The sequence below is a fragment of the Dermacentor variabilis genome, chromosome 8, assembly GCF_050947875.1.
Source record: "Dermacentor variabilis isolate Ectoservices chromosome 8, ASM5094787v1, whole genome shotgun sequence".
Taxonomy (NCBI): domain Eukaryota; kingdom Metazoa; phylum Arthropoda; class Arachnida; order Ixodida; family Ixodidae; genus Dermacentor; species Dermacentor variabilis.
Genome location: NC_134575.1, coordinates 12,074,354 through 12,099,934, shown reverse-complemented (window position 1 = coordinate 12,099,934; position 25,581 = coordinate 12,074,354). Strand labels below are relative to the sequence as shown.

Here is a 25,581-nt window from a genome sequence, read left to right as displayed (position 1 = left end):
GTCATATTTCTTGGGGAATGCGAAATCAAATTAACCGGACCGCGGCGTGAACGCGTGGGAGAAGGTGCGAGTAATTACGTTTCGCACAACGAGAGGGCGCCTCGGCGGGGGGAACGCTTTGGGAGCGCTTGCGTTTTCCGCCACCTTAGTTTTGTGCAGTGCTCCGCCGATCCGACTGCGGTGCAAAACGCGCCCGATTTGCAGACGCACTTTGTAGAGATACGTCTGCATTTCTGACGTAAGCTTACGCAAACTAAGACCAAAGGAAAACTTCTGCATGGAGTGGAGGCGGGTTCTTGGAAAAGCTGTAAATTCATGTTTGACGCTTTGCGTGAGCGAAATCGACTCGAAACTAGAAATGAAATGTTAAAAATAAATTGAAAACTGAAATGCCCGAAAAAGAATGTTATTGCGGGTTGCACGCGCATGCAGACGAGCCGGCCTTCTTGTCCGTTTCAGTTATAAACGACGCGTGCATCTGGGTGCGCGCACTCAATTGAGCGCGTAAGTTGAACCATTCTGATGATGCGTTGCGGCGATGCGTGTGCTGCTAGCTATTTCGCCTGTCAGTTGAAATCCGTGACGACCACTTACCGTGCGATGCTGCCACGTGGCATTCTTAGAGAGCGCCTCGCTTGAACCAAGAAAGAGGCGTCTTAGCATAATTGTTAATAATTGCACCATACGAAGCTTAATACTAGTAATAGATGTACTATCATCATAGCCGTCAGTATACTAGCAGAGTCACTATGGGTGATATCACCATAATTTTCCTTAGTGGAAGTAATAGTAGTGGTTGCAGCAAGAGTAGCATGCAATATACTGTACCAGCAGTATAGTTGTGCTATTATTATAATTATTGTTAGAATTAGTAGTAGTAGTAGTAGTAGTAGTAGTAGTAGTAGTTAGTAGTATGCCTGTAACTATATCGCTGCCCCTGTCTCAATGTCTGCAAAGGCTCGTGCAACTTCGCAAAGGCGGTGCCTCCCGTGAGAGCTTGAAATGCAGGACCTTTTAGAGACGCGAAAGCGTACGCGCCTGCTCTCGACATCGGCTCATGCTGTGGTGCACGCATTTAAGTGAAGCGGTATTCTAAGCTGATTGGCGCTGTGCTAGGCTCTGCACCTTGGGGAGCGGCAGTATCGCTTACTCATCGTAAACCTAACAGCATCGCAGCTGTGTACAGTAAAGATAAAAGACAAAAACGATGAGGGTCGGTAACGCGGGTGCTTCGAAAATCTGCCGACTCTGTCAAGTTCGAAGAGCTGGCACGATGCATCAGGTTGGCCAAATTGTGAATCTACGAGCTTCCTTCGCTAAATTAACGCTGCAGGGAGAAGAAAAAAACAAAAAAAGGTGAATTGCACTTGCTGGCCGGAAACAAGCACACACAGAAACGGAACACACATGGCTGAGGAAAATCCTTGGCCCGTCCATGCAAGCTGACCGAAATTAAAAAGAAAAACGAACGAAGAAGTTCAACATGAACCTCGGTACATCGCCGCTCAAGAACAGCTTAAATGTGTGCAGCACAAACGTTCTACGTTATGATGCGATACTGCGCTAGCGACCAGCTGTCACGTGACGCCCTGACGCGACATTTATTTCTTATACATCGACGTATGTTAGTAGCAATAGGCCAATTGGCTTGGATGACTCCACTGATATTTATAGGCCCGGGAATGGTCTATGCTCATTCCACAGGTATGACGTGTGAGCGAATGCCATGCGAGTGTATAACGTGTTCTGTTTTACTACAGCAAGAGCTCCAAGTCAGACGCAACGCAAGCACCAGTCCAGAACGACGTTGGGGTGCACGTACGTAGAGCAAAGGTATACAGCCGAAAAAGAAGTACGGTTGTAGTGAGCTGACATTTGACTTTGCCGGGCCACATGTGATCAGGGATGTTGAGGCACGGTTTCTTTCAGCGCCGCAAATGAGAGAAAGAGAGACGAGGCATCATCATGTGCTGCTATACTAACTGAAGTTTATTAGTGTTACAAGAGTGCGTTTTGCAGCGGGGTACAAATGATAAGCTGAATGATAGATTTAATTATCATCGAATACTTCCGCGCGGTAGTTCTTGATGATATGCAACGCGTTGCCCTTGCGCTTTCACACGAAGAAGTGGCGTGACGAATGCATGCTCGAACGAGCGTATAAATCGGCGTTGTGTGTGTTCATCGAAACCAACACTTGGAAGTAGAATTCGTTCTCGTCTGTCCCATGTGTCTGGATCCAAGTGTTCTTGCGCTATGTTTTCAAACGAATCATTTATTTATTTGAAAGTATCCATCTAACTTTATAATTGTGGCTTTAATTGTCGAGATGTCAACTTTGGTGGTTGTAGAGAACCGTAAGACACGTCGAAATGGCGTTCCCCCAGCAAGGTGTACCCATCGCGTGTTTGCTCACCCTTCCCGGCAAATCAAGAAAGCCCGCGAAATATGAAAAATACCACGTGACAGCGCACCCGCGCGCACGGAGTAGCAGTGCCACCACAAACACGTGACATTGTTATAACGTCTGTGGAAGTTGATTTTGTTTGCTTCTCCATCGGGATCTCGCATATGTACTTCGCATTATACCGAAACAAAGTCATTGAGCTTCCGCGTTTCCTTGACATGGGTTTACCTGCAGTGTGGTGTAAGAAAATTTTAATTTTGGTGCCCGACTGCAGAAGGGTAAAAGAAAATGGTGAAAAAAAAAAGGACAGACAAATACTGCCCCAGGCAGTTATTCGCCACCAGTCGCATCGCGCGAAGCATGGCAGAACTGGAGAGCCGCATTAATGCGTTATGAGATCATCCAAACCATTTCGACTGCAATCCGCAGTGAGTCGCGCGCTAAAGTATAGCTGAACCTGTCGCGGTGCACAACAGGGAAAGCCGTAGGCTTACACGCTCAAGCGTCAGAGGCAGCCGGTATATCTAATGGAAGGCACGAAGGAAACAAAGCCATCGCAATGCGCTGCGCCCAATTTCTATCACACGGCGTATCTGGGAGCATTCCGTGCCTCCGAGAGTTCCTCGACGTTGATCGCGTCATGCCGCTGATAGCGTGATTGGCGTAGGACGGTGACGACCAGACGACCGTTGTGCTCTTTGTCGTCGACCACGGTAGGGATGCGCTCGCACTTAACGTCATGCCGTCGCAAGGTGTTCGGCGCTGCAACCAGCCAAGGCCTGCTCGAGTGCGAGGGTAAAAAGCTGATGGCCAAGTGGCATTCCTGGAAGGAGCAGCGGCAGTATAGTGGCATACATGCAGCGGAGCGAAGCGAAAGCGAACAAGAAGCAAGCAGGGCACATCAGTATACGATGCGTGCACGCGCGTGCGTGTGTGTGTGTGGGTGAGAGAGGAGGGGGAGGAGGGTTGGGCGGGAGAGTAGGTTGAAGAAGTGCACGCGGAATCGCGTGGAGGTGGATCCCTCACTGACGTACGCCTAATTCGCAAATGGAACGCCCGCAGGCCTGCAGCAGTCTCATCACTTATTTACGGCCGGCTTTCCGGTATAGGGGGGAGGACCCGTCCTGTTCGTTCGGCCGGGCCACACAGCACAGCTGTCACCGCGCGCTATATACAACGGCTTTGGCTCGGTACGTCAGCTGTCGTGGCTGCTGCCTGCTGCCCTTGTAGATGCAACATAAATACCTATGTGCATCATAGCGGAAACAACGGTCGCGTTGTTATACGTAGAGTGCGTAAGCTGCTTTGCCGTCGGCCGTGTGTTCGTTGGGTTTCGGACGGCGCGTGGAGAACGACCTTCTGCTGGCCTCCCGCGGCTAGGCCGTTCACTGCTGCCGTATGAGCGAATTGTATCGCTACTGCCGCTCGCCTGTAGCGTTACACGTGCCTTACATAATCGCAGGATGCGTCTTTTGCCTGATCAAAGAAGAGCGTCGATCGGGTTTGGTGTATATTCGAGGCAGCCGAATCACAAGAAGTTACGGTATAAGCGAGCAGACGACGCGATCATGAGAGCACGTCTGCTTTCCTCTGCATAGCTGTCCTAGTACAAAGCGCCTCTCGGACATCTGCTCTGTCTCTTCGTTTTTCGTTCGGCTTGTCAGTCTGCTTGCACGAGAAGAGCATGATTCGCCCGACAGTGCTGATCCCGTCCATCAGCGTCATCGCCGTTAGCTGTCAATCACTAGCAGTGAAGCAGGATGTTCAACGGTGCGACACATGGAAAGCAGTGCCCGCTTGCAGACAGCCAAATTTCATTTCCGACGTGAACTATAATGGTTATGTTCCTCGGCGTAGTATATCACTCTAGTCGATTGCCTTACATAATTATGCTGAGTGGCGACGAACGTGAACCAGTTCATTAGGCTTTTCATTAGCTTTTGACTCCAATGTTCTCGTTTTGTTTCTGTTCTAGCAACACGCAGCTGATCTGTGTGGGCTGAAGACACTCGACGTATTTCCTTAATTGAGGCTATAGAGTATCCTCCAGGCTTCTTGTTCACGGTTCATGTATTCATTCCTTGCTTGTTTTACCGCCCGGAACAAGCAGACGACAGCCGCTGCAGCAATTTTCGAGGATGTGATGAGACTCAACTCGTGTTACATCTTCGCATTACGAAGATGGCACTACGTAGGTGTTTTTCGTTGTTGTATGAGCGAAGACATTTATCAAGGCAAGTGTAGGCTATATACAGGAGTCTGTCTGGTCGGCATACTTCGAAGCAACCATAGTTGACTTGCAAGCAATGCCCATGGGTTCGTCTAAAAGTGAGTAGTAGTTCTTGTTCAATAATTATAGTGAGGCCTCTATTTCCACTTGCATGATTGGTTAAATAGGGGTAGGAAATTTTCTGTGTGCAAACAAAGAGGGACGAAGAAAAGGAGCAACACAAGGAGGAGCGCTTTCCTTTTCTGAGGAAAGCGTTCGTCCTTGTTTTGCTCCTTTTCTTCGTCCCTGTATGTTGCGCACAATAAGTTTTTTTTTAAATGAATCTGTTCCAACTAGGCCGACTCGTAGTTCGAAAATATTAGCTGTCGTCGGAGGTGATAGCACACGTATAAAAAAAAAGAATAATCGCATGAAGGAGTCGCTAATAAACAGAGCAAGCAGTAGGATCGTGTTTGTACATGAACCTGAGCAGAATCATGTTCGGAAACATTTGTCTTAAGTGAACAAATACTTTAAATATTTTGGTCTGCAAACATCTATCGTTTTCTTCAAGAGCGACTGGGGCCGACCAGCCGACTTAACCTCACTCACTCACTCACTCACTCACTCACTCACTCACTCACTCACTCACTCACTCACTCACTCACTCACTCACTCACTCACTCACTCACTCACTCACTCACTCACTCACTCACTCACTCACTCACTCACTCACTCCGGTAGATCGCAAGAAGCGCAGAAGCGCTTGCACGGCCTTCTTCTGTGACGTTAGGTACTGTCGATCGTGTAGTAGAATTCCTTCTTCCGATAGTGGTCGGTTGTCTAGCTGCTTGAGTTCGTGGCGAAGGAATTCCCTGTGCGGACTGTACTGCGGGCAGTATATGGCCAATAGATTCTTCATGGCCGCATCGGTCACATGTTGCGGTGTCGGTCATCCCTATGCGGAACGCATAGGCTTTGGTAAAAGCAACGCCCAACCACAGTCGATGCAAAAGTGTGGCGTCCCCACGGCGAAGCTTCGATGGGTCTCGAATGCTTAATGCGGGTTCAATGGAGTGTAGTAGGGAATTAATTCCTGAAATGGTGGCTCATCCCACTGCGACGTGGTGCACTGGCGAGCAAGCAGGCGGAGCTTACGCGCTGCGTCCGTTTCAGGAAAACGGTATTGGTACATGGTGGTCCTCAGTACGGGCTGAACGGGCAGCTTGATTAGCCACTAGGCAGCGTTGCCTAGTGGCTAAGTTAGCGACCCATCTCCAATCGGGAACGATTTTCTCAAAAGCATTACTGTAATTGCCGTATGCAGATGGTTTAAATAATATATAATTAAGAATATTGTTACGTAGGAAGACGCAGATGAAAAGCTATATACAAGTATATTTACAAGAAAATACGCCGTGCTTGGCCAAGGTGTAACAGCCCGCGCTAGCCTGTAATCGTAGTCGTCTTCACACTGCTCGCCTCTTCGTGATCGCAAATACTGTTCCGTAGCAATATTATTAAACCGTTTGCGTACAGTATCGCATGCATCTGACTTCGTGTCCAAGAAAAACATTCCATCTAATTTTTTTTCCGAGTGAGCTTTTGAAAAGGTTTCAAGCCAATGGTGCAATATATAGTTGTACAAGGTGTCCCTAGAAAGGAACACGTTGCTGACTGTTTTGTTGTGACTATACGTGATAATGCATTTACACGATGAATGTACCCCCCGCTGACTAGAGACTGTGTCGTTAGGAGACAGTATCGTTTGTATTTTTGAGACTTTTATCTACATAACTGTGGAGACGTTTACCTTGTATATTGTATGTACCATGTGTTTATTATATCATAGTCTTTCTGTGAACACATTACGTGATAAGTCCTGGTGCTTCTGTGGAAAGATTATTTCATATGTAATCTTGAACCCTGTGTGTTGTATGATGGAACCATTCAAGAGATAAGGAGTAGCCGGCGCCTTAAATTGTGCGTCAACATCTCCTTATATGATATCAATAAAAGAATAAGACGACCCGCGTTGCTCGTAGTGAGAAAAAAGAAAAGGCGATTGTTGGGCTTTGGTTCATCCGATTACGTCTGCGTACCGCAAGTGCCACTTCCGTGTGCGGTTCATCATTGAACCTGGAGCACCGTGAAGCACTATCATACATGGTTACTCGTACTTAAGTTTTCTGTACTTTCATGCTTTGTATAATGTTCGGCTGGCCGTTCGAGTGTTTCTTATGGTTATTTCATTTTCTTCACAATCAGCTTCGATACAGTCTTCTACAGATTAGAAACTTGCTTTAAGTACAGGAGAAAAAAAAAAGAACACGATCATAGCAGCGGGGGACTCGAGAATAATTTTGACAATCTTTAGTTATTCAGTGTCTTCGCAATGCACAGTACACGAGGGTTTTTGAGTTTCGATCGCCCTCATCGAAATGTGGCCGCTGTGGCAGGGTATCGAACCCACGACCTCGGGCTTAGCAGCACGACGGGTACTAATTAATGCAGATACTTGGGCTAGTTGGTGTGCATGCATTTGCTGTGACATAGGTGCTAGCGCTAATAAGTCTAACAGAAAAAAAAAGGTTGGGACAAGAGAGAGCGCTCTGTCCTGTCCCAACTTTTTCTTTCCCCGTTAGTCTCGTTAGCGCTAGTAACTATGTCACAGCAAATGCATAGGTACTAAGTGACCAGGGCGGGTCGCGAATGTGGAGGCTTCAGCTGAAACTCTTTGGCGAACTTCACGAAATTCCTTCATGGTGCGAGTTTCAAGTCTGGACTTGCCCCTCTCTACATGCCCTGCGCCAGAAACACCTGCTTCGATGTGGACCACCCCCCAGGTCGGCCGCCAGATGCAGACAGGTGGATATTGGGGCCTCACCACCGGACACTGCTGGACTTCCCCCGCGAATCCGGCATGTATATACACGTGCGAATAATTATTTATGCCAGAAGGCACGCTGTCGCAATAAAAAAAAAGTTATGAGAATCTGCAACGCAGCACACTGGTTTACAGGTGTGGCCGATACACCATCGATCGCCACCACTGCCGCGTAGTTCTGCCAAATCGTTCGTCGCGTTACCACTTCGGCCGGCGAGGCACCACTTCCGCGCCTGCAGAACGCACCGGCCATATAGCACCGGCTTTGATAGCAGGGACCGATAAAGGACTTTCCCGATGCTTTCCCGATGCTTTCCCGATGCACATTTAAGCGGGATGCGTGCCCCCGTGATTCCTTGCTCGCCGTTCGGATCTCTGGGACGAAGATCGCGACTGCGGCCATTTTACGAATATTGAAGTAAATTTGGACTTTCTACCCGATGTTGGGACTCGTTATAGCCCAGCTACCGATGCTGAATCCGACATAGGTTTACTAGCGCAGCAAGAAGGTGCGACTGTCATCGAACTCTCTCCTGCGTTTTGTTTCTTCTTTTCTTTCTTTATTGCTGCATGAGGCAGCAACCATTAGGCATATGTAATCCTTCTGCCTAGTAAAAGGTATTTATATTCAACCAACTGGGCCTGCGCCGCTACCTGACTTGAGCAGGAAACACCACGCGTTAGCTTATCTCTTTCCAACCGTCTAATTCGTTGAACGAGCTCGAGTTAATGTGTTTGCGTTATTATTGCTCACATTAGCTAAAGCCAGCGTGAGCGCATAATTTTCGGTAGCTTGAGAATGCGTCCGCATACATTCCACGTGCCCTTACAAACGCCGTCTTCTGCTAATGACAGACATCGTCTGCTCGCGGGGTGAGCGGACGATTTTCTCACTGCGGCACGAACTGGAACGCACATGGATATCATCCCGCAGGGCGTTTCGTAACGACGCTTTCTCTCTCTCGTCTTCCTTACTTTATCTTTTTATTTCTTTGGAGGGGCTATTTATTTCTTTTGTCAGGTTCTATACGAAGCTCGCGGCAGACAAGAAGCACCCGCCCGAGCGTTCCTCGTGTCCCCATTTCCCTGTGCTTTGACTTTCAATGGTTTCCAGGACGCTATTTCTGTATTAAGTCGATCACATATACCTATGTAGCCTTGGCTCTTCAACCGCACGCCCCCAGCCCAGCGTACAAGCACGTCTGCTCAGTGTCAAACGCGCCACCCCCTTAGCTTTGACTTCCTCTTGGCTGTAAGACGCCCGCACTCTGTGAAATAACATTCGTACAAGTCGTTTGGGCAGCTCGGATGGCCATTTATTTCCAGCGACTGTTGCTCCGTTACTTATTACGGTGTTTGGTTTATGTTTTTGTTGCGGTTATCTACAGCGCCTTCGTAAGGCGTGTAGTAGAAGCGCTAGGAAAGTTGATTGCCGGTACTGGCGTGGCAGAAAATGCACTAAGGGAAATGAACATCAAGGGACCGATTACAGGGGAGAGAGCGATTGCCGGAACAACAAAACGTGCACTGTTTGATTTAATAAACGCGCAATTCCATCGGTCGCCGCCCAACGCGCCAATGAAATTGCTTTGCTTTTTGTTCCCCCAATGCGCGATACGAACCTCCCATTTGTATATAGAAGACAGCTCGGAATGTTTTTCCGTCTGCATTCGCAGATTGTTCGTCTGCGACCCAACGAAGGCGCTTCATTTAGTTCCTCTGCTGCTTCGTGCGACTCGTTTCTTTGACGTTTTCGTCTTTTGCATGTGCTTTTTCAAGCGCACCGCCTGTGAATTGTTTTATCCGGACGAGGCAAATTGAGTCGGTACTGCTATTCCGTTCTCCCGAATTCTGAACCGTTCATTTCTCCAACGGTCTCGCTTGTACGAGGCGTGCCGTGCGACGATTCCCAACTCTTCTTTACCGACCATGTTGGCTCTGCCATCTGCAAACTCTGTTCGTCGTCGTCTGCTGCTGCTGCTTCCACAGCAATCGTTTCTGAAGGGATCTCTCTGTGCTGCATCTGAAAAGCGTACTTTATTTTGTTTCTTCTCTTATCGTTCTTGCAAGCCACACCCACTGCCCTATCTTTAAGCAAGGCGCGCTATGCTCCGTACCATCGTGGTGCGGTTGAGGGGAGCCGGACGAGCAAATAAACTGAGAAAGTGGCGGCGGCAGCGCGCGGAGAAAGCGAATCAAGAAAACGTAAACATAGCGAAAAGCAAGCAACTGCGAAACTAGGAAGTAGAAATTCCAAGGACGCTCGCCGTCGCTCCACTTCTCCGACGGAGAAGTAGATGAAGAAGAAAGCAGCGGAGGTTTTTCTCCCCTCAAGCTAGACCCTGCGCCGGAGTCGGCACAGGCCACAAAGCAAAACCGCACGCCTAGGCCGAAAGATCGTAACGCAGAAAAAAGGAGTATCCGAAACATTCTAACATAGAAAAAGAAGCAGACGACCATTCTTCATTCTCTCATTCTTTCCATTCTCTTCACTACGCCTCGCCCGCGACGCTGTCGTCTGCTCGAAAACTCTCGAAGCCAGAACGGCGCTGGAAAGGCCTGCTCTGATTGGCCGAGGCGGCAGGGTATATTCTGGCGTCCTCTTGGACCATAAGTTACTCCAGTAGGCTTCAATATGCAGCCACGTCTTACCAACAACAAATTCAAAGTAAAAGATTTACGCGTTCTCTATGAACCTTTGCAAATCAACGTTTTCGTAACTTAAAGCAAAATGTAATAAATTATAGTTTAAATGTTTACGTAGAGGTGGCGCCACAATTTGTAAACGCAAAATTTTGGTATAAGAATGTGGTAAGTTTTGAACTTGGTATGCATGGAGGGTGTGTGCGCTATTATGAAAAAGGGCTCCGCGTTTTGTCTTGGACCGTAGCGCCAGCCTGTGGCGTTCACCGGAAGCGCGTAAACACGCCGAGAGATCAACGGCACTCGACGACGCGTGCTTTTGAACCCGCGAGTCGACGCCGCGCCGTCTGTTCGGATTTTCGACCCTGGCTCCTCCAACTCTCGCTGAAGTCGTGTTTGGACGCGTGATGGGCGTCGAGGGTGACAGTGCCATGCTGTGCGTGTCGTTTGCGTGCCGCGAGTCAGCGCGGTGAGAAAGTTTTCGCGGAGTTTTGCGATGTCTTCGAAAGTGGCGCCCGGCGCTGGTAGTTCATCGCCATTGCTGCTTCTGCTTCTGCTGTTTTGAGAAGAGCGAAAGCATGGCTCGGCGACTGCCAGCGCATGTGAGGGCGGTGCGGTTTGTGGGTCTCGTACTTTCGATTATCGCTTTCGGTGATAATTGATCGTACCGAGCCGTGAATCTAGCGTCGTCAAATCGGCCCGTGCCGCGCTCAACGTGTGTTGACAGAGCTCTGTTTACGCCCCAAGAAGTGCGTGCGCGCTCCCGCCTCGAGTATGTTGTCGTCTGCGTCGTCGTCGGTATCGTCTGCGTCGAAAGAGAACCAGCTCTTCCAGGCTGTACGCAATGAGGATATTCCGGCGATTCTGCGGACGCTTTCTAAAAAGAAGGGCCTCAGGACGCCGAAAAGTAAGTTTTGACATTTTTGCTTACTCGCTGGCGCTTTGCCGTAAGAGCGTCGTTTATACTTACTGCCGCAAAGTGCTTTTGTCGGAGTTTTCTCCAACTCCCTTAATTAGCTTTTCGTCTGCTCACTTGAATCTTTAACGTAACGGGTATGTAGTTTCTGAACAGAAACACTGCTGCAATTGTCATTCTCTGATCAATTATGATTAGCTTGTAGTAATTTCTGCAACAATTATGTTTGGGCCTTGCTTGATTCTTGATTCTTACATTTGCTTTTTTTCGATTACATTTATTTTTTAAGTGTAATAAATTCAGTTCACCCTTAAAAGCGTACTCTGCGAGTATGATCACTTGATCACTGGCTTTAGCAAACTCGAGCTTGAATGACGTTAAAGAACTGGCCGGTCATATATAAACTTGATGGAAGTTCGTATGGCGTTGAGAGCAGCTACGGTCAGTCCTGTTCGTTCGACAGTTCGGTACGTTTCGTCATCGCTGCAGGCGAAACCGGGAGCGTAAACTTTTATTTTCAAATCAACAAGATTTGAGTCCGGCGTCTCTTTAGTGGGTCTGGGCACCCGCCGCGGACGCGGTTCCGAGACCTTGTCTCGAAACGGCTTCCTCGGCTAGCTGGACGGCCCAGAGCTGTGCTGTCAGGTTCGAGCTGAGCAGTGCGGTCTTCCAGCGTGGCCGGAGGCTGGCGGAAAGGTATATCATTTACAGGTGCACGTGGCGCGCTGGGGACAGTTGAGTTGATAGCATGCCGAGTTTGCGCATTCGCGTTGAAAACTGTACTATACTGCTGGTCGTCACATCGGCGCAGTTTGACCGAACATTGTACTACTTCGTTTTAACTTACTGTTTTATTAACCAGCCGGTTTGTTCTCTGCTAACGGATGACCTGAAATTGCGTCGCCATCTGTTATGCCGGTAGGCTGTGTACGCACCTGGCAGGTGCGCTTGTGCGTTGATTTGTGTCGCATCACCGACAGCGCGTGTTGAAGAATCAGAGGGGACGAAAAAAACAAGTGATGTTAAACACTCTGCAAATCAAGTAGGCAGAACATATACGTTACTTTACAGTCGTTAAACCACACAAACACACACACACACACACACACACACACACACACACACACACACACACACACACACACACACACACACACACACACACACACACACACACACACATGTGCAAGCTACATCGAGAGGCAACTGCTTTGCAGGAAATGGTGTTGACAACGGCATATTGTAGTAAAGGCCTCCACTCACAAATCGCGGAAAAAAAGTATTTCCTCTTTTTCATCTCTTCTTCGGTAACTCCTGCTACTGCTTAAAAGAATAAATAGCCTTCCATTATGAAAAGTGTACGGGGTCGCCTGCGGGCAAATCCAATTACAAGACAGACAGACACGAACAATTTATTTATTAAGCAAAATAGAAGCACTCAGTCCAAGTGTTTTCGCCTGTCTAGTGAAGCTTAATTAATGCCAGGGATGAAGACGGCCGAAACCGCAATCTGCGTGGACTCACCGAGATGTTGATGCGTCGACAGCTTCATACGCCTTCTATGATCGGTGCTTTCTTCCGGCTTGACATTGAACATTTTTATTGCGATACCAAATATATGGACGCTCCAGGCGCATTTCTCCCGTCGCCGTCAGGTTCCATATAAAGTCCAAGGGCGATAAAATCGTCGCCGCGCGCCCTATGCAGTATGTGCGAGTGGAAGCGTGCGAGGGTGAGCCGGGGATCGCGGCTCAATCTCGCGCACGCAAGAGAGATAAGCGGGAGGAAGCTTGCCGTCTTCCGTCGCGCGCAATGCTCCGGGGTGGAGGATAGGGCAGGGGTGCATTCTACTCCGGGTCGCTGTATCTTAAACCCATCTGCGCCGTGGACGAACTCTGCCGCGGGCTGTCTTTCCGCGGCTTAGTTCGCGTTGGATGCGAGGCGCAGCACGAAGGTCAATTCGCTCGCTGCTGCTGCCGTGCTTCCTCACTCCAGCGTTTTGACAGTGATTTTCCTAGGTCACCGAGTGAGATGTGTTCATGTTTGCTTGTGCGCGCGTGACACCGTGCTTGTTAATTTGTTTACTATGCCTACGTTTCCTTCGTGTATATAGATGGTCACTAATTTGCCATCGCAATCGATGCTTCGCCTTTCGGGCGAAACTGCCACTTTTTTTTCTGAACAAGTGAGTGTTTAAGCAAAAGATGTGCTCTCCAGCGACCGCGAGAATCTTAATTCCGTTATCCCGCCTGAACCAGTGAGCTCAGACGGCAGGTCTTGAACAAGTCGCCGGAAACCGGACGGTTTCCTTTTTTTCCGATTATGTCACTTACGGTGTATTTTCCCTTTCCTTTTCCACCTAATAGACTAATTTCAAGTATATTGTGGCTATGGACCACATAATGGCCCACCCGGGTACATCTTTCTCAAGGGCCAGAGGAAATCATCATATTATTCGACATTTGTATAACTTGAGAAACAACTAAGGATTGACACTGAAATAAAAAATACAAAAGAAAGTGACCTTTATTGTGAGCCAATGTGTGCAAGGTATTGCGAATCAAATACGAAAGAGCGAGAGAGAAAACATTGAAATGCGTGATGTCACATCGACGTACCGACGCTATGGTTTCGCCGAAAAATTCTCAAAACGGAACTTGGGCCTTCATTTTATTTTATAAGTATGAACATTTTACGCGAAATTACCTAAAATAGACTTCTGGAAGAATGCCATCATACAGTTCATACAGTTGATCTAAGTTAAACTACGACAAGTACGACCGCGACGACGGCACGATGACAGTGATGGTTCCGAGAACGGCACGACGGCTCAGACGTCGCGGACCGGGGGTCGAATCACGATTGGCAGCAAATAGCTACTTTTCTAGCGATTTCTGTATGCGTCTAGAAAACGATGCTGATAAACACGATGAGGCTTGCAACAGACGCCACAGTAGCCTTAACAACCGTCGTTGCTGTAACTCTGCCAAAGAGACGATGACTAGAAAACAGTGAAGCTATATCATCTCAAAAAAAAGTTACAACCGTGATGGTACCATCGAGGTTCCACCATAATGGCGCTTTCCAGCGCCTATAATGAGTGCCAACGCGGCGCACCGTTATACCGGGCAGAGGTCTGTGCAGCGTCTCTTCTGACGTGAATTTGTAAGCTTGCGCCGCCGATTGTGAACGGAGAACAGAGGCCATAGAGTGAGGGCGCTTGATATATCTGCGATCCGGGCTTGAAGATGAATAAAAGAGAGAGGGAAAGGGTGTGCGCGAAGGTGAGAAAGAAAGACGCGAATATACAAGGCGCCCACGTGCCCAAGTTTAGTCCCCTCACTCGGTCTGCACCAACCTCTGTAGGATGCGTGTCGGTTTCCCTTTGGCACCGAGTGCGTAGACCTCGTGTGTAGTAGCGCCCGTTTTGTGCGTAGTACGGCTGCGCAGCAGCTCACCGCGCGGTCCTCCAAAACTAGTGCCTAGCCCCGCGCGCAAGAGCTGTGCAGCCGCTCGAAGTCTAAAATTAAAGCTACTTCCGTCTCACCGTAAAGGAGAAGAGGACAAAGAATCGGGGAAGTTGGGGGGGGGGGGGGGGATAAATAAAACGATATGCGCGTTTTGTTTTCTTCCTTCGTGGGTAGGCGGCAGAGTCCCGTTTCGGTGCGCCGTGCCTACACCACCGTGGAGAGGGGGGCGCCTGTGGCGGGAGTTTAGTTTGGCGTGTATGCTACTGCGGCAGCTGTGCCCGTGGCAGGCTGCGAGCATGGTGCGGTGCGCACACGTGTTTCTCACCTGGCGATCTCTTGCGCTTTGCCCGTCGAGGGTAGCGCTTGCCCACGACCGGCTTTATTAGAGTGGTGTAGAGCCGGTCGGTGCGCTTGTCGTTCACTCGTCCGGAGGCACCTCGATGTCCTCGACTCGGCGGGCCGGAATTCAAGCCCATCGCGGCCACAGGTTGCCGCTTGATCTTAAGAAAGTGCGCGAAATCGTACGGTATTCCGCTCCACTTGAGCGAAGATTTAACTCGCGCGAAGTCGTCTCAACTTCTCCGAGGGTGTTGTTACGTTGGAATTTCTGCAAAATATTGCGGATTGAATTGTACGCATGCAGACTGAATTGGACCGGCAACCAGCCTGTTGACTCTTGGTTCAGGTATTATGTATGTATTCACCAAAATCAATAAAAAAAGATGACCGCCCGGCCGACCAGCGGATTGATTGATTGATTGATTGATTGATTGATTGATTGATTGATATAATAAGTCCGAGTTGAACAAACTCAGCATGAGGCAAACTTCTATTTCGCAAACTTTTCCGCAACCGGGTCACCATGCCCGATTTGTGAAGTTTTCCGGCGGTATATTATTGCTCAATGGCACCAGATCTCACGCTGTTGTACTTTTCTTCAAGAACTGTTGCCGTGACGGAGGGAGAAGGAGGGGAGAGGAATTAGAGCTAGGAGAGCGCGCGAACTATTCAACTGAGGCGTGCCGATTGCCCTAGAGTCATTCAAAGCCAGAGGATCGGCGCTCGACACCAGCGGATTAGGCGGCATCGATGCACGTACAGTAAGGTCACTGCAGTGTGCCTGACGTTTGTTGCAGTTGTAACGAAGCGGTCAGTAAATGCTTCGGGTTGCCATACGGTTTAGGTCTGAGAGAGACATCGATAAGTTTGCTTTGGTTAATTGTTTTCTCAAGACTCCACATTTGCTGGTTTGTCAGGAAATAAGTAAATACTGATCGAAAAAATGAAAGCGAGAGTTATCGTTCTGATTTTCGCTTCGAAACCTCATAGCCGGTACGTCAGTGTGACGTCATGGATTTCGCAGTATTTTCTCGTATTTAGCCCGTTGCAGAGCAGTAAGAGTTCTCAAAGCCATACCAGCGTTCAGTCTCTGATTCCTTTAGAATAGAATGTAGTCCATGTTTACCGATTTAGAGCCCACTTAGCGCGAGCAGGCGCATTCAAAATCTGTGACGTCACAGCTGGCTTGTACCAGAGCTTCAAGGTGGCGGCGCCACCCGCCTTTACTTCTTTCATGTTTCTCTGGTTTGTCAAGCATCCTCCTACCGTAAAAAACGCCTTTGTTGGTATTATCCCAAGCCACTGTACTAGTATAGCCCAATTTTCTTTCGCTTTAGTGCCCGTATGATGGAAATCTGGTGTACAGGCGTTTCAGTTAGTGACGCTTCAGTTACAAAACTTCGAACGACAGGATGTTGAGCTAGTTGGTAGGGTTTCATGTTAGAAAACAGGTAGGCGGGCAGATACTGACCCAAGAAAAGGGAAACGGACAACACAAATGCGCGTGCCTGTCACGCCTACTTTATATTTAACAAATTTTTTTAAAAATCTTTTTTGTTTCCTGTGAAGGTTCGTTAACGTCAACTATCGCTGTATATAGCTGTCACTGCTGATGCAGCGGACGTATACATCTTCAGTTACGCAGGACGCGGGGCGTGAAAGGCCTCGCGATGTGGTAAAAAAATAAGGGGGTGGGGGGTGGGGCAGGGGGCCAAGGATTTTTCAGCTGCGAGCGCGCAGAAAGTCGCGGCTTCTTCATGCGGCTTGATTGTCGACCAGTAGCGCAGCAACACGAGCACAGTTGACGAAGCCTTGGCGCCACAAATATCATCGAGGTTAGGCGGCCCTGGGCGCTCTCGTGGGTATTCGTGAGAGAGAGAGAGCAAGCGTTATTTAAATGCTGCTTCGCAGAGCAGCGCTCTGCAGGACGTCCCAAGAGGCGAATTCGATTCCGGTTTATTTACGATGTACAGAAAAGAAGAAAACGCTGTTTTTTATGTTTCGCTTAGTTCCCTGTAAATTGTGGCTGTATTGTGACACACGTCGTAGACGGCTAGCGCGATGACAGTAAAGTGGACAGAAGCTTCGTTATAATTCTGACGAATCCGGCGAAGACAGCTTCGCGAAGACAGAATCGAAGTCACAAATGGTGCAGACTACTTTGCTAGAGTGGCCTATACAGTACACTCATTGCTGCCCCAACAAGATGGTGGCCTGCCTGCAAGTACACTGGAAGCTTGGCGGGTAGCTCGTCTGCCCACAAGAAAACGCAGAAGAGACCTTTTGTGCGATGGAAATAAGCTCTTTTTATAGAATCGCACACACAAAGTTTCAAAGTGCAACGATAGCATTTCTTCTTTTCAGCTACTTCCTCTCTCTCTCTCTCTCTCTCTCTCTCTCTCTCTCTCTCTCTCTCTCTATATATATATATATATATATATATATATATATATATATATATATATATATATATATATATATATATATATATATATATATATATATATATATATCATTTCTTTCCCTTCTTTTTGGCGACATAAGGGGGCGTGTTGTCGCAGCGACGTTTCCAAATGCGTGCTGTTACTCGAAGCTGTCTTCTTGGCAGTCAAAGTAGACTGGCTTCAGCGCCGGTCAGAATTGGCACGAATCCTGTATTGGAGGAAAAAGAATAATAAAAGCATCTATGCTTCAGTTGAAACAAAGTATAGATGGAAGGCGTTACGTGCTAGCTCATTGCCCCCCTCTTCCGCACGATCGCCGTCCCTTCAGGCGCACCAAACCGTACATCAAACAATTAATGCGCAATGTTGATCGGTAGCGACATTCTATGCCCTCGCGCGTAGGAATAATGGGCGAACATATAGAGGGCAGCAGGTTTTCGTCGAACTTCACCGTACGGTCTCGCTTTAGTGGCTTCCTCTACTCCCTCAGCGCCGTACTCTCGAGGCCCCATGGGGGCGCAGCGGGTTCCGCCTCAGTCCGGAGTTTTGATGACTCCCCGGCTTTATGAAGAGCTTCTTTCTGTCAGTAAGTTCCAGCGAGGCAGCTGCTGCCGTCTCTCCCCAACCCTTACCGTCGTCGTCTTCGGGGCTGCGATGTTTTCGTCGGCGTCGAAGCTAAGATAAATAGAAACCGCCGCTGCAGTTGGTCGTAAAAAACACACGCCACAGATGGTTCCTCCTCGTTCGGCGCTGCAGGGTGGCGGGGTGCGCCCGTGAAGCGGTTCTTTTATTCGCTCGTCTTCAGTGCGGCCTTCCAAAAGGGTGCAACTGCTGCGCCCAAGCGCGTCGTCTGCTCCGGAGGCGTCGCGAATCGTCTGCGGCAGCCAGGTTGTCTTTTGTTTTTCGTCTGCTAAATTTGTGTTCCGTCTGCTCTGTTCGTCTGTTCGCACTACAGACTGCAGCCGCCTCTTTTATTCCGCTAAATTTTTGTTAGTCTACTACACTCGTCTGCTTACTTCGAAGGATATACTTCAGCTGGAGATAGTCTGGAATTGTGAGGGTGGAATGTCAAGTAGACTGGAACTGCTGCACACTGCACTTACAGCAGTATTAAGTGCTTATTAGCGCAGTTTTCGAGCATTATCATAATAATAATATTTTTTTTTTGCTAGAGCTTTTCTGTTTGTCTAACTTGATCGTACCAGGTAGTGTTTCATTGTTGGCTTACGGGACCTCCGGTAGCAGTGTGTTGCGATTTGGGGTGTCTGCGCTATTTTCCTTTGCTATATTGGTTACGAAACGGCCTTGGTTTGTGTTGCGGCAGGAGCGATCCAATGACATAAGACGAAACAGACGACGAGCCGCTAGCCTGGAGATTTTCTGAGTTGTATATCTGAGTGCACATTTTTAGTTTGCTATCGATGGACTGTTCGTTATCGATGCCTGCAGCCAGAGAAGTCAGCGCTTGTTCTCCCTGATGACAGATTGAAAACATTTTTTTCTCGTGTATATTGTAAACTCGGACGCCCAAATTCTTTGCCGAAGATTTCCCTCTCTTTCTTTAACCTTATATATATATATATATATATATATATATATATATATATATATATATATATATATATATATATATCTGTGCGTTTGGGTGTGTGACTTCATGAAACCGTTTGTAGGAATCAATCTACGCCATGGTCCTGAAAATTATATGCCATACGGCTTCGGATGCGCGTTTTAATCTTCCCGAAAAAGAAATTAGGGCATTGACACCGGTGCTTAGCTGTGATGCTTGTTGCAGCATTCGTACGTGGATAGATGGATGGATGTTATGAGCGTTCGTTTTGGAACGGGGTGGTGGGTTGCGCCAACAAGTTCTTGTTACTATATTGACTAATGTCCAACCTATGCTAAAGAAAGAAGAAAAAAGGAAAGAGGGAACGAAAGAAATCACAAAGAATTCACATCACCAAACTTTCTTAACCCCTATTGGGAACATTGTTTTTGTGCACCTTCGTTGTTTGTCGTTTTCCTGCTTTTCTTCTTCCAATCTTCCAATCGTCTCTTACTAATCTCTACTGCGGGCATCTTTACTTTCCCCCTGCTCTCGCTGAACCTAAGGGCTTCAAGGGAGCCAGAGGTGCCTGAGCGATCGCTGGGCAGATATCGTCACATTCTAAGAAAACATGCTCCATCGTTTTCGTAGTTTTACCGGAGCAAGCACATGCTTCCTCCTCCTTGTATCTCGCATTATAAGTGAGTGTGCTAAGGCATCCTGATCTCGCTTCGAAAAATAATGAGCTTCTCTTTGGGTTATCATAAATTGTTTCTTTCCAGATTTCTTTTTTATCTCTTAAGTAGTTACTCATATCAAATTTCTTTTGCATTGCCGCCACCCATGAGATTATCTCAGTCTCTCATCCAAGTTCACAGCGCCTCTTTCGTCTTGAGTTTGGTATAGTTTTTTTTTAATATATCATAAGTTAATTAAATACTGGGACTTAACGTGCCAAAGCCACGGTATGACTATGATAAGTTAAATGCTGGCTTAGAAAATATGCTAAGGTGGTGTAATGGTAACATGTTATCAATTAATGCAACTAAGACTAAATTTGTTGTATTCTCTTCACATCAGCGAAACACACCATCCATACCACGTATCACTTCTGGTCATCACCGCCTTCCTCCATGTTCATGTTCATCTTTCCTTGGTATTCTACTTGATTGTAATTTGATATATCACAATCATATTGCTCACATAAAAAAGAAAATAGCTTATGGTATACGCATCTTAATCAAAACACGCCCTTACTTCACACGTACCACGTTACTCTCACTTTACCATTCTTTTGTTCACTCTCACATTACTTATGGCATAATATGTTGGGGTAACACCTATAATACTCATATTGCGTCTCCCCAGACAGTTCAGAACCAAGCCATAAGAAAAATTAATTGCTGTCCACGCTTTTCTAATGCCACTTCCCTACTACACGAGAATAACATCCTTACCATTCCCGGACTCACTAAATGCAACCTAGGTATTTTTTTCTACAGATTTGTGAATAATGAGCTACCATCAATCCCATTTTCACCATCTAACCTGATGATTCATAGTACCACCAGATTTGCGTTGAATAACAATTTTCTTTTACCAAGAATCCGCACTAACTATGGTAAACAGACTGTAGAATTCACATCCATGTCAATATGGAACACTCTTCCTTTCATAATGAAAAACACAATATGTTTATCACAATTTAAAAGAGAGCTAAAAATGCATTTATTATTGAAAGATTACCGACAAGGTTTACTGTATTCGGTCGTTGTTCGCTTTATTTTTTCTTCTCTTTTTCTTTCTTTTGTTGTTGTAAATAAACTGTTAGTATTTTGTTTCCGCACAGTTTTTCCTGCTACCCTGAGCTATGCTAAACCTTGTTATTATTTGTAATCAATTCTGTATTTTGTTCTGTGACCGTTCTTTTCTTGTATACTTGTATTATATGCTACTGTTACTTTGAGATGTTAACTATAATAACTGTTCTTGTACAGGAGGTCCCGATACAGTCTTTGACTATGGGACAGCCTTCTGCGTTAGAAGAAGGCTGTTAGAAGAAGGTGTTGGGTCACACGCGTGTGACCCAACACCTAATAATAAATTCTGAGGCACGCTGTATAGTGGGTGACCCTGTGTTAATTTTGACCACCTGTGTTACTTTTGCCTGCACCCAATGCACGGTACACGGGTGTTTCTTTTTTTTTTTTTTGCATTTTGCCCTCATCGAAATGCGGCCACCGTGGCTGGGATTCGATCCCGCAACCTCGAATTTAGCAGCGCAACACCAAAGCCACTACGCCACCACGGCAGGTGGAATATATGTTACTTTCTACATGAATTCCCGGCGTCTGAACGAGTCTCTTCAGCTCCTTCAGGATATACCATGTCTAGGAGCTATGTTGATGGGATTTGAAAATCGAAAGAACAGTGTTCGTTTGTAGAGAGCGAGGAGCTGGGCCGGAAGTTGAACGAGCTGGTGAATTTTGGTTGCTTGCAGCTGGCAGTATATCTTGAATCTGTAGGGACGCCTGACTCGATTGGTTATTACAAAAAAAAAAAAAGCTCTTCAAGACGGGACACAGAGGAAGAACCACACACACACACTCCGCTGTCTGCGTGTGCTTCTTCCCTTGCGTCCCGACCTGAAGCGCTTTTTTCAGTGATAATGAACCAACTACCCCGATAGTCAATGCTTGCGATCTCTTGGTTGGTTTTGCCCGCATGATTCTTGCGTCTTCTGCTTTTCAGCTTCTCTGCATAACACACATGCGGCAGACGTATTGTAGTTGCTACGATGAGAAATGGCGCGGGTGTTCCCATGTTATCGCCGCGTGGTGGCGTGCGTATTTGGTTCCTGTTAGAGTTACTGTCCTTCGGCTGCGGGACATCGGCGAGCTACTCACCCAAGTGACGCGCTCTGCGGGAGGATCGCCCGGGCGCGCTCCCGTTCGCGTGACTGTACACGCGTGTTGAGCATGGGCGAAAATTCGCTGGTAACCTTGCATGTCTTGATTCCTCTGCGCGTCTCTTTAGGGAACAATTCCTTGCGAGTATTTCGGCCAGCTGTTGTTCTCGTATAGAAGTTGCAATAAATGCCATTTTTCTGTTGGCATTGTTGTGGTTGTCGCATCCGTTGTTACCAAGAGCATGCGGTACCCCTCAAATGCTATAGGATCCGTATGCAGCAGTTCGGTTCTTGCATGTTATTCCCGGCCGTCGCCGTCTCCCCAGCGTGTTACGTCATGGCATTAGACATACCACATGCATCAAACGTACACGTGATTGAGTCAAGCTCATAACGGCTTGATCTAGACTGATGAACAGAGGAAACGCGACGTCTCCAAACCGTCCGCGCGTAGCTGAGGGAGAAAGGGAAAAGGGCACCCCCATTATCGTCGTCACACTCTCCCGACCACAGTCCACTCCGGACCCCGGGCTCCCTCGGGAAGTCCTTCCGCGCGCGTCTCTTCCAGTCAGCCCCGGCCAACAAACACGCTCCATTAGCAGACGACGCGCCGCCGTCGGCTGTCGCGTAGTACAGACGAACCCTTCGAATGAGTTGTCGTCTGCTTCCGCTGTGTGCGTCAGCTTGTGTCTCCCACTTGATGAGCGGACGCCCGACTGACCATTGTCACTGAATTCACTTAATCCTTTATCGGGTTCCCTGCTTAGCTTAACACGTGGCCAACGCGCAATGAGGCAATCAGATTGAAGCTTTGGTAAACGGGAGTGTAAGTTGCGCGTGTTCCTAATAGTGTCGGGTAAATGCAACTTTGTTGCGTGTTTGCCGTCACAAACAGGTGCGTTGTAGATACTTGATTACATATTATTCGCTCTGCCGAAAAAAGGCTGAGAATGTATTTTCTTTGTTATTTGCCCTCCCCCCTAATTTGTTTTCGTTTTTCGCGTTTTTAATGCTCAGCGCAATAAGCACAGTCCTTTAGCAGACGGCGCGCCGTTGGCTCAGCGCGGCCTAACCGTCCGTGCGAGTCGTTGCCATTGCCGTCTGCTACGACATTTTACTTGCGTTGTGCGTCGTCTGCTGTCTCACATTTGACGAGCGGGCGGCCGGCTTACTGTTGCCACCAAATCCGTCCAATAGGTTGCTCAGGACGATCTATAATTACATTAAGCAAATTTCCATCTGTTATGGAGTTGGTCTAACACTTGTTTCCAGGATGCGCTCAGATATCCAAGTTCGGCCCCGCATGTCCGGTGACCATTTTTAATTTTGAGCAAAAAATTATATCTTGCTGCTCGAATGCCAGGAGAGACGAAATCAATCTTAGTGTGGCGAAAAACAAAAACAAGCAAAAGCCCTGTCCTCACGAAAAAATATGGAAGCGCCAGGTCAGTCAGAAGCGATACTTCTTTTTTTAGAATTTTGCCGCATTTTGGTTAGCTCCCCTGAAAAGGTGTTGTGGCTACGGCTTTTAAAAAGCACTTAGTGATAGAGTACTGGTCGATAGCATCGATTCAGATTAGTTATTAAATAGTATGGTCCCTATGATGGGAAGAAAAAGAAATAGCGTGAACGTAACATCGCAAAATGTTGGTCAAAGCCGATACTTGTTTTTTTCTCCGTATCTGTGATGAGAATGGTTATCCAAATATGCTATGAAAAGTCGTTGAAATTTCAGGCACTGAAAATGCACGAAAAGCGCTCAAGTTTAGGCCTATTGAAAAATCTTGACAAAACATATCCTCAAGTTTCTTTAAAACTTACCAAATTAAGTCTGTTGACCTGTATGGTAGAGGGCAGCGCTAAAGACACGGAAAGGACTAAAAGGGAGAAGACAGGAGCAGCACTTGTCCTGTCTCCTTCCTTCTAGTCCGTGTCCTTATTTAGCGCTTCTATCATGGATGCATATACCAATGAGCTCGCCTTCAATAGACCCTCAAGCTATTGAGTTGAACTATAATGTAATCCGGAAAAACATGTTGCATCATTTCTTTCGTGTCGAAATTACAGAGCGAGAAACGTGACCGAATAAACGGTATACCGCCGTGTACGTGGGCCGCGCATGCTCGTGGTTTCAGGTTCCTTTCTTTTTCTTTCCCCCCCCCCTTTTTTTTTTGCGACACGAAAATGCTTCAGGATGGGATTGGAAAGCGAGGATTGACAAGACAGAATATTTTTGGCGTGAAAACACTTAGACAGGAATCGCAATATCCGTGCATGGGCGCAGCGCGGAAGAACGGTGGGGCATTGTCACGTGGTGTGGAGTGTGAACCTGCCTTCACTTTCATTTCTATTAATTTATCATTTCTTTAATGCAGTTAATACAAGTAATTTCCCCTATGTTTTCTTTAGTGTCGTTGTTTGTTAGCTTCTTACGACACACACACGCACACACACACACACACACACACACACACACGCACACACACACACACACACACACACACACACACACACACACACACACACACAGCTAACTTGGACCAAGATTTTAAATATACCCAACAGCCCTAGAGAAACCGTACCGACTGCATAGTAGCCGTAGTCGTATGTACTTAAGGCCAGCATTTCTTTCATCACGATGTATTAGTTAATGACTTTTAATTAGTTAACTTTTCATTATTGCTTGAATCGCAAATATGCCATTTACAAAGTTGTAGGGTTGTAACGACCTTTCTTATATATATATATATATATATATATATATATATATATATATATATATATATATATATATATATATATATATATATTGAACAACGTTATATATGTTCACTGGAAATGCGTGGCCGAACTTATCTGAACACGCCCCTTTTTTCACACCTTGGTTGTAATGTAGCTCTTTGCATGTGCAGTTAGCCGCAAAAGTTTACGGGATGCAAGTTCCACGACAAATGTTAATTTCGGCGCCTCGTAAGGCATCACGCTTCTAATTTAACGAAGAACTGCATAGGTCGCAAGAACCACAGGTCGCGCAACCTTTTGAGCGGACTCATTTGTTCTATAGAATACGGTTCTGTGGCCGCCCCATGCAGAGATCCACCCAGAACATGCGCATGTTGGGTATACGCGCAACGTCAACGCATATGTCCCCGCGTTATTGTGAAACCCACGTAAAGAAGGTTTGCGTTATGAGCGCGTCGGTCTGCCGCCAATTTAATGCTTCGGCCTCGCATGAAAAAAACGAAAACTGCCAAAGGACGCAGCTTTGCACACAGAAACGTTTAACAATGCGGTTGACCTCTGTGAGCTCTAGTTAGTTCTTGTGTCAGCCTACCTGCTGTTTGGTCAGGGTAACTGACATCGCAGATTGGTAGCGGAATCAAGCAGACGATGCACCAACTAACTGCTGGAACAGTTTGCAGACGATACCGCCCGACACGCCGTCCTTTGCGGTTGTGGTGTCGTCTGGTTGACAGCGCCGTCTGTTTCTGTCAGGGGCGCCGGCAGACGGGCGTCTTTTGGCATGAAAATGACGTGCCGCGCGCGCTCCCTCCCCCCCCCCTCCTCCACCCCCCCAAAAAAAGGAAAGGAAGGAAGAAAGATAGAAAAAAGCAACCAAACTGGTAAAATTTGCAGAAGAGTGCGTAGAAAGTTAGCGAGCACATACACGAAAAAAGAAAGAAAGAAAAAATAAATATGGCATCGCACGGCTGCAAGAAAGAGCGAGCTCCCGTGCATAGCGGGGAAGCTCTCGGGGTTGGCGGGAGGCGCCGGGTGTCGTTCTGGGAAACGCATAGATCCTGACGCCA

General features: G+C 47.3%; 1 protein-coding gene across 1 annotated transcript in view; it reads left to right on the top strand.

Annotated features, from left to right (window-relative positions):
* The first annotated feature begins 10,425 nt into the window (after positions 1 to 10,425).
* LOC142589624 (caskin-2-like) overlaps positions 10,426 to 25,581 on the top strand; it is a 330,427-nt gene continuing 315,271 nt past the window's right edge. The window contains exon 1 of the mRNA XM_075701132.1: positions 10,426 to 11,053. Within this exon, the coding sequence (XP_075557247.1) occupies positions 10,921 to 11,053 (133 nt within the window). The 5' untranslated portion in view covers positions 10,426 to 10,920. The remainder of the gene's footprint in view (positions 11,054 to 25,581) is intronic.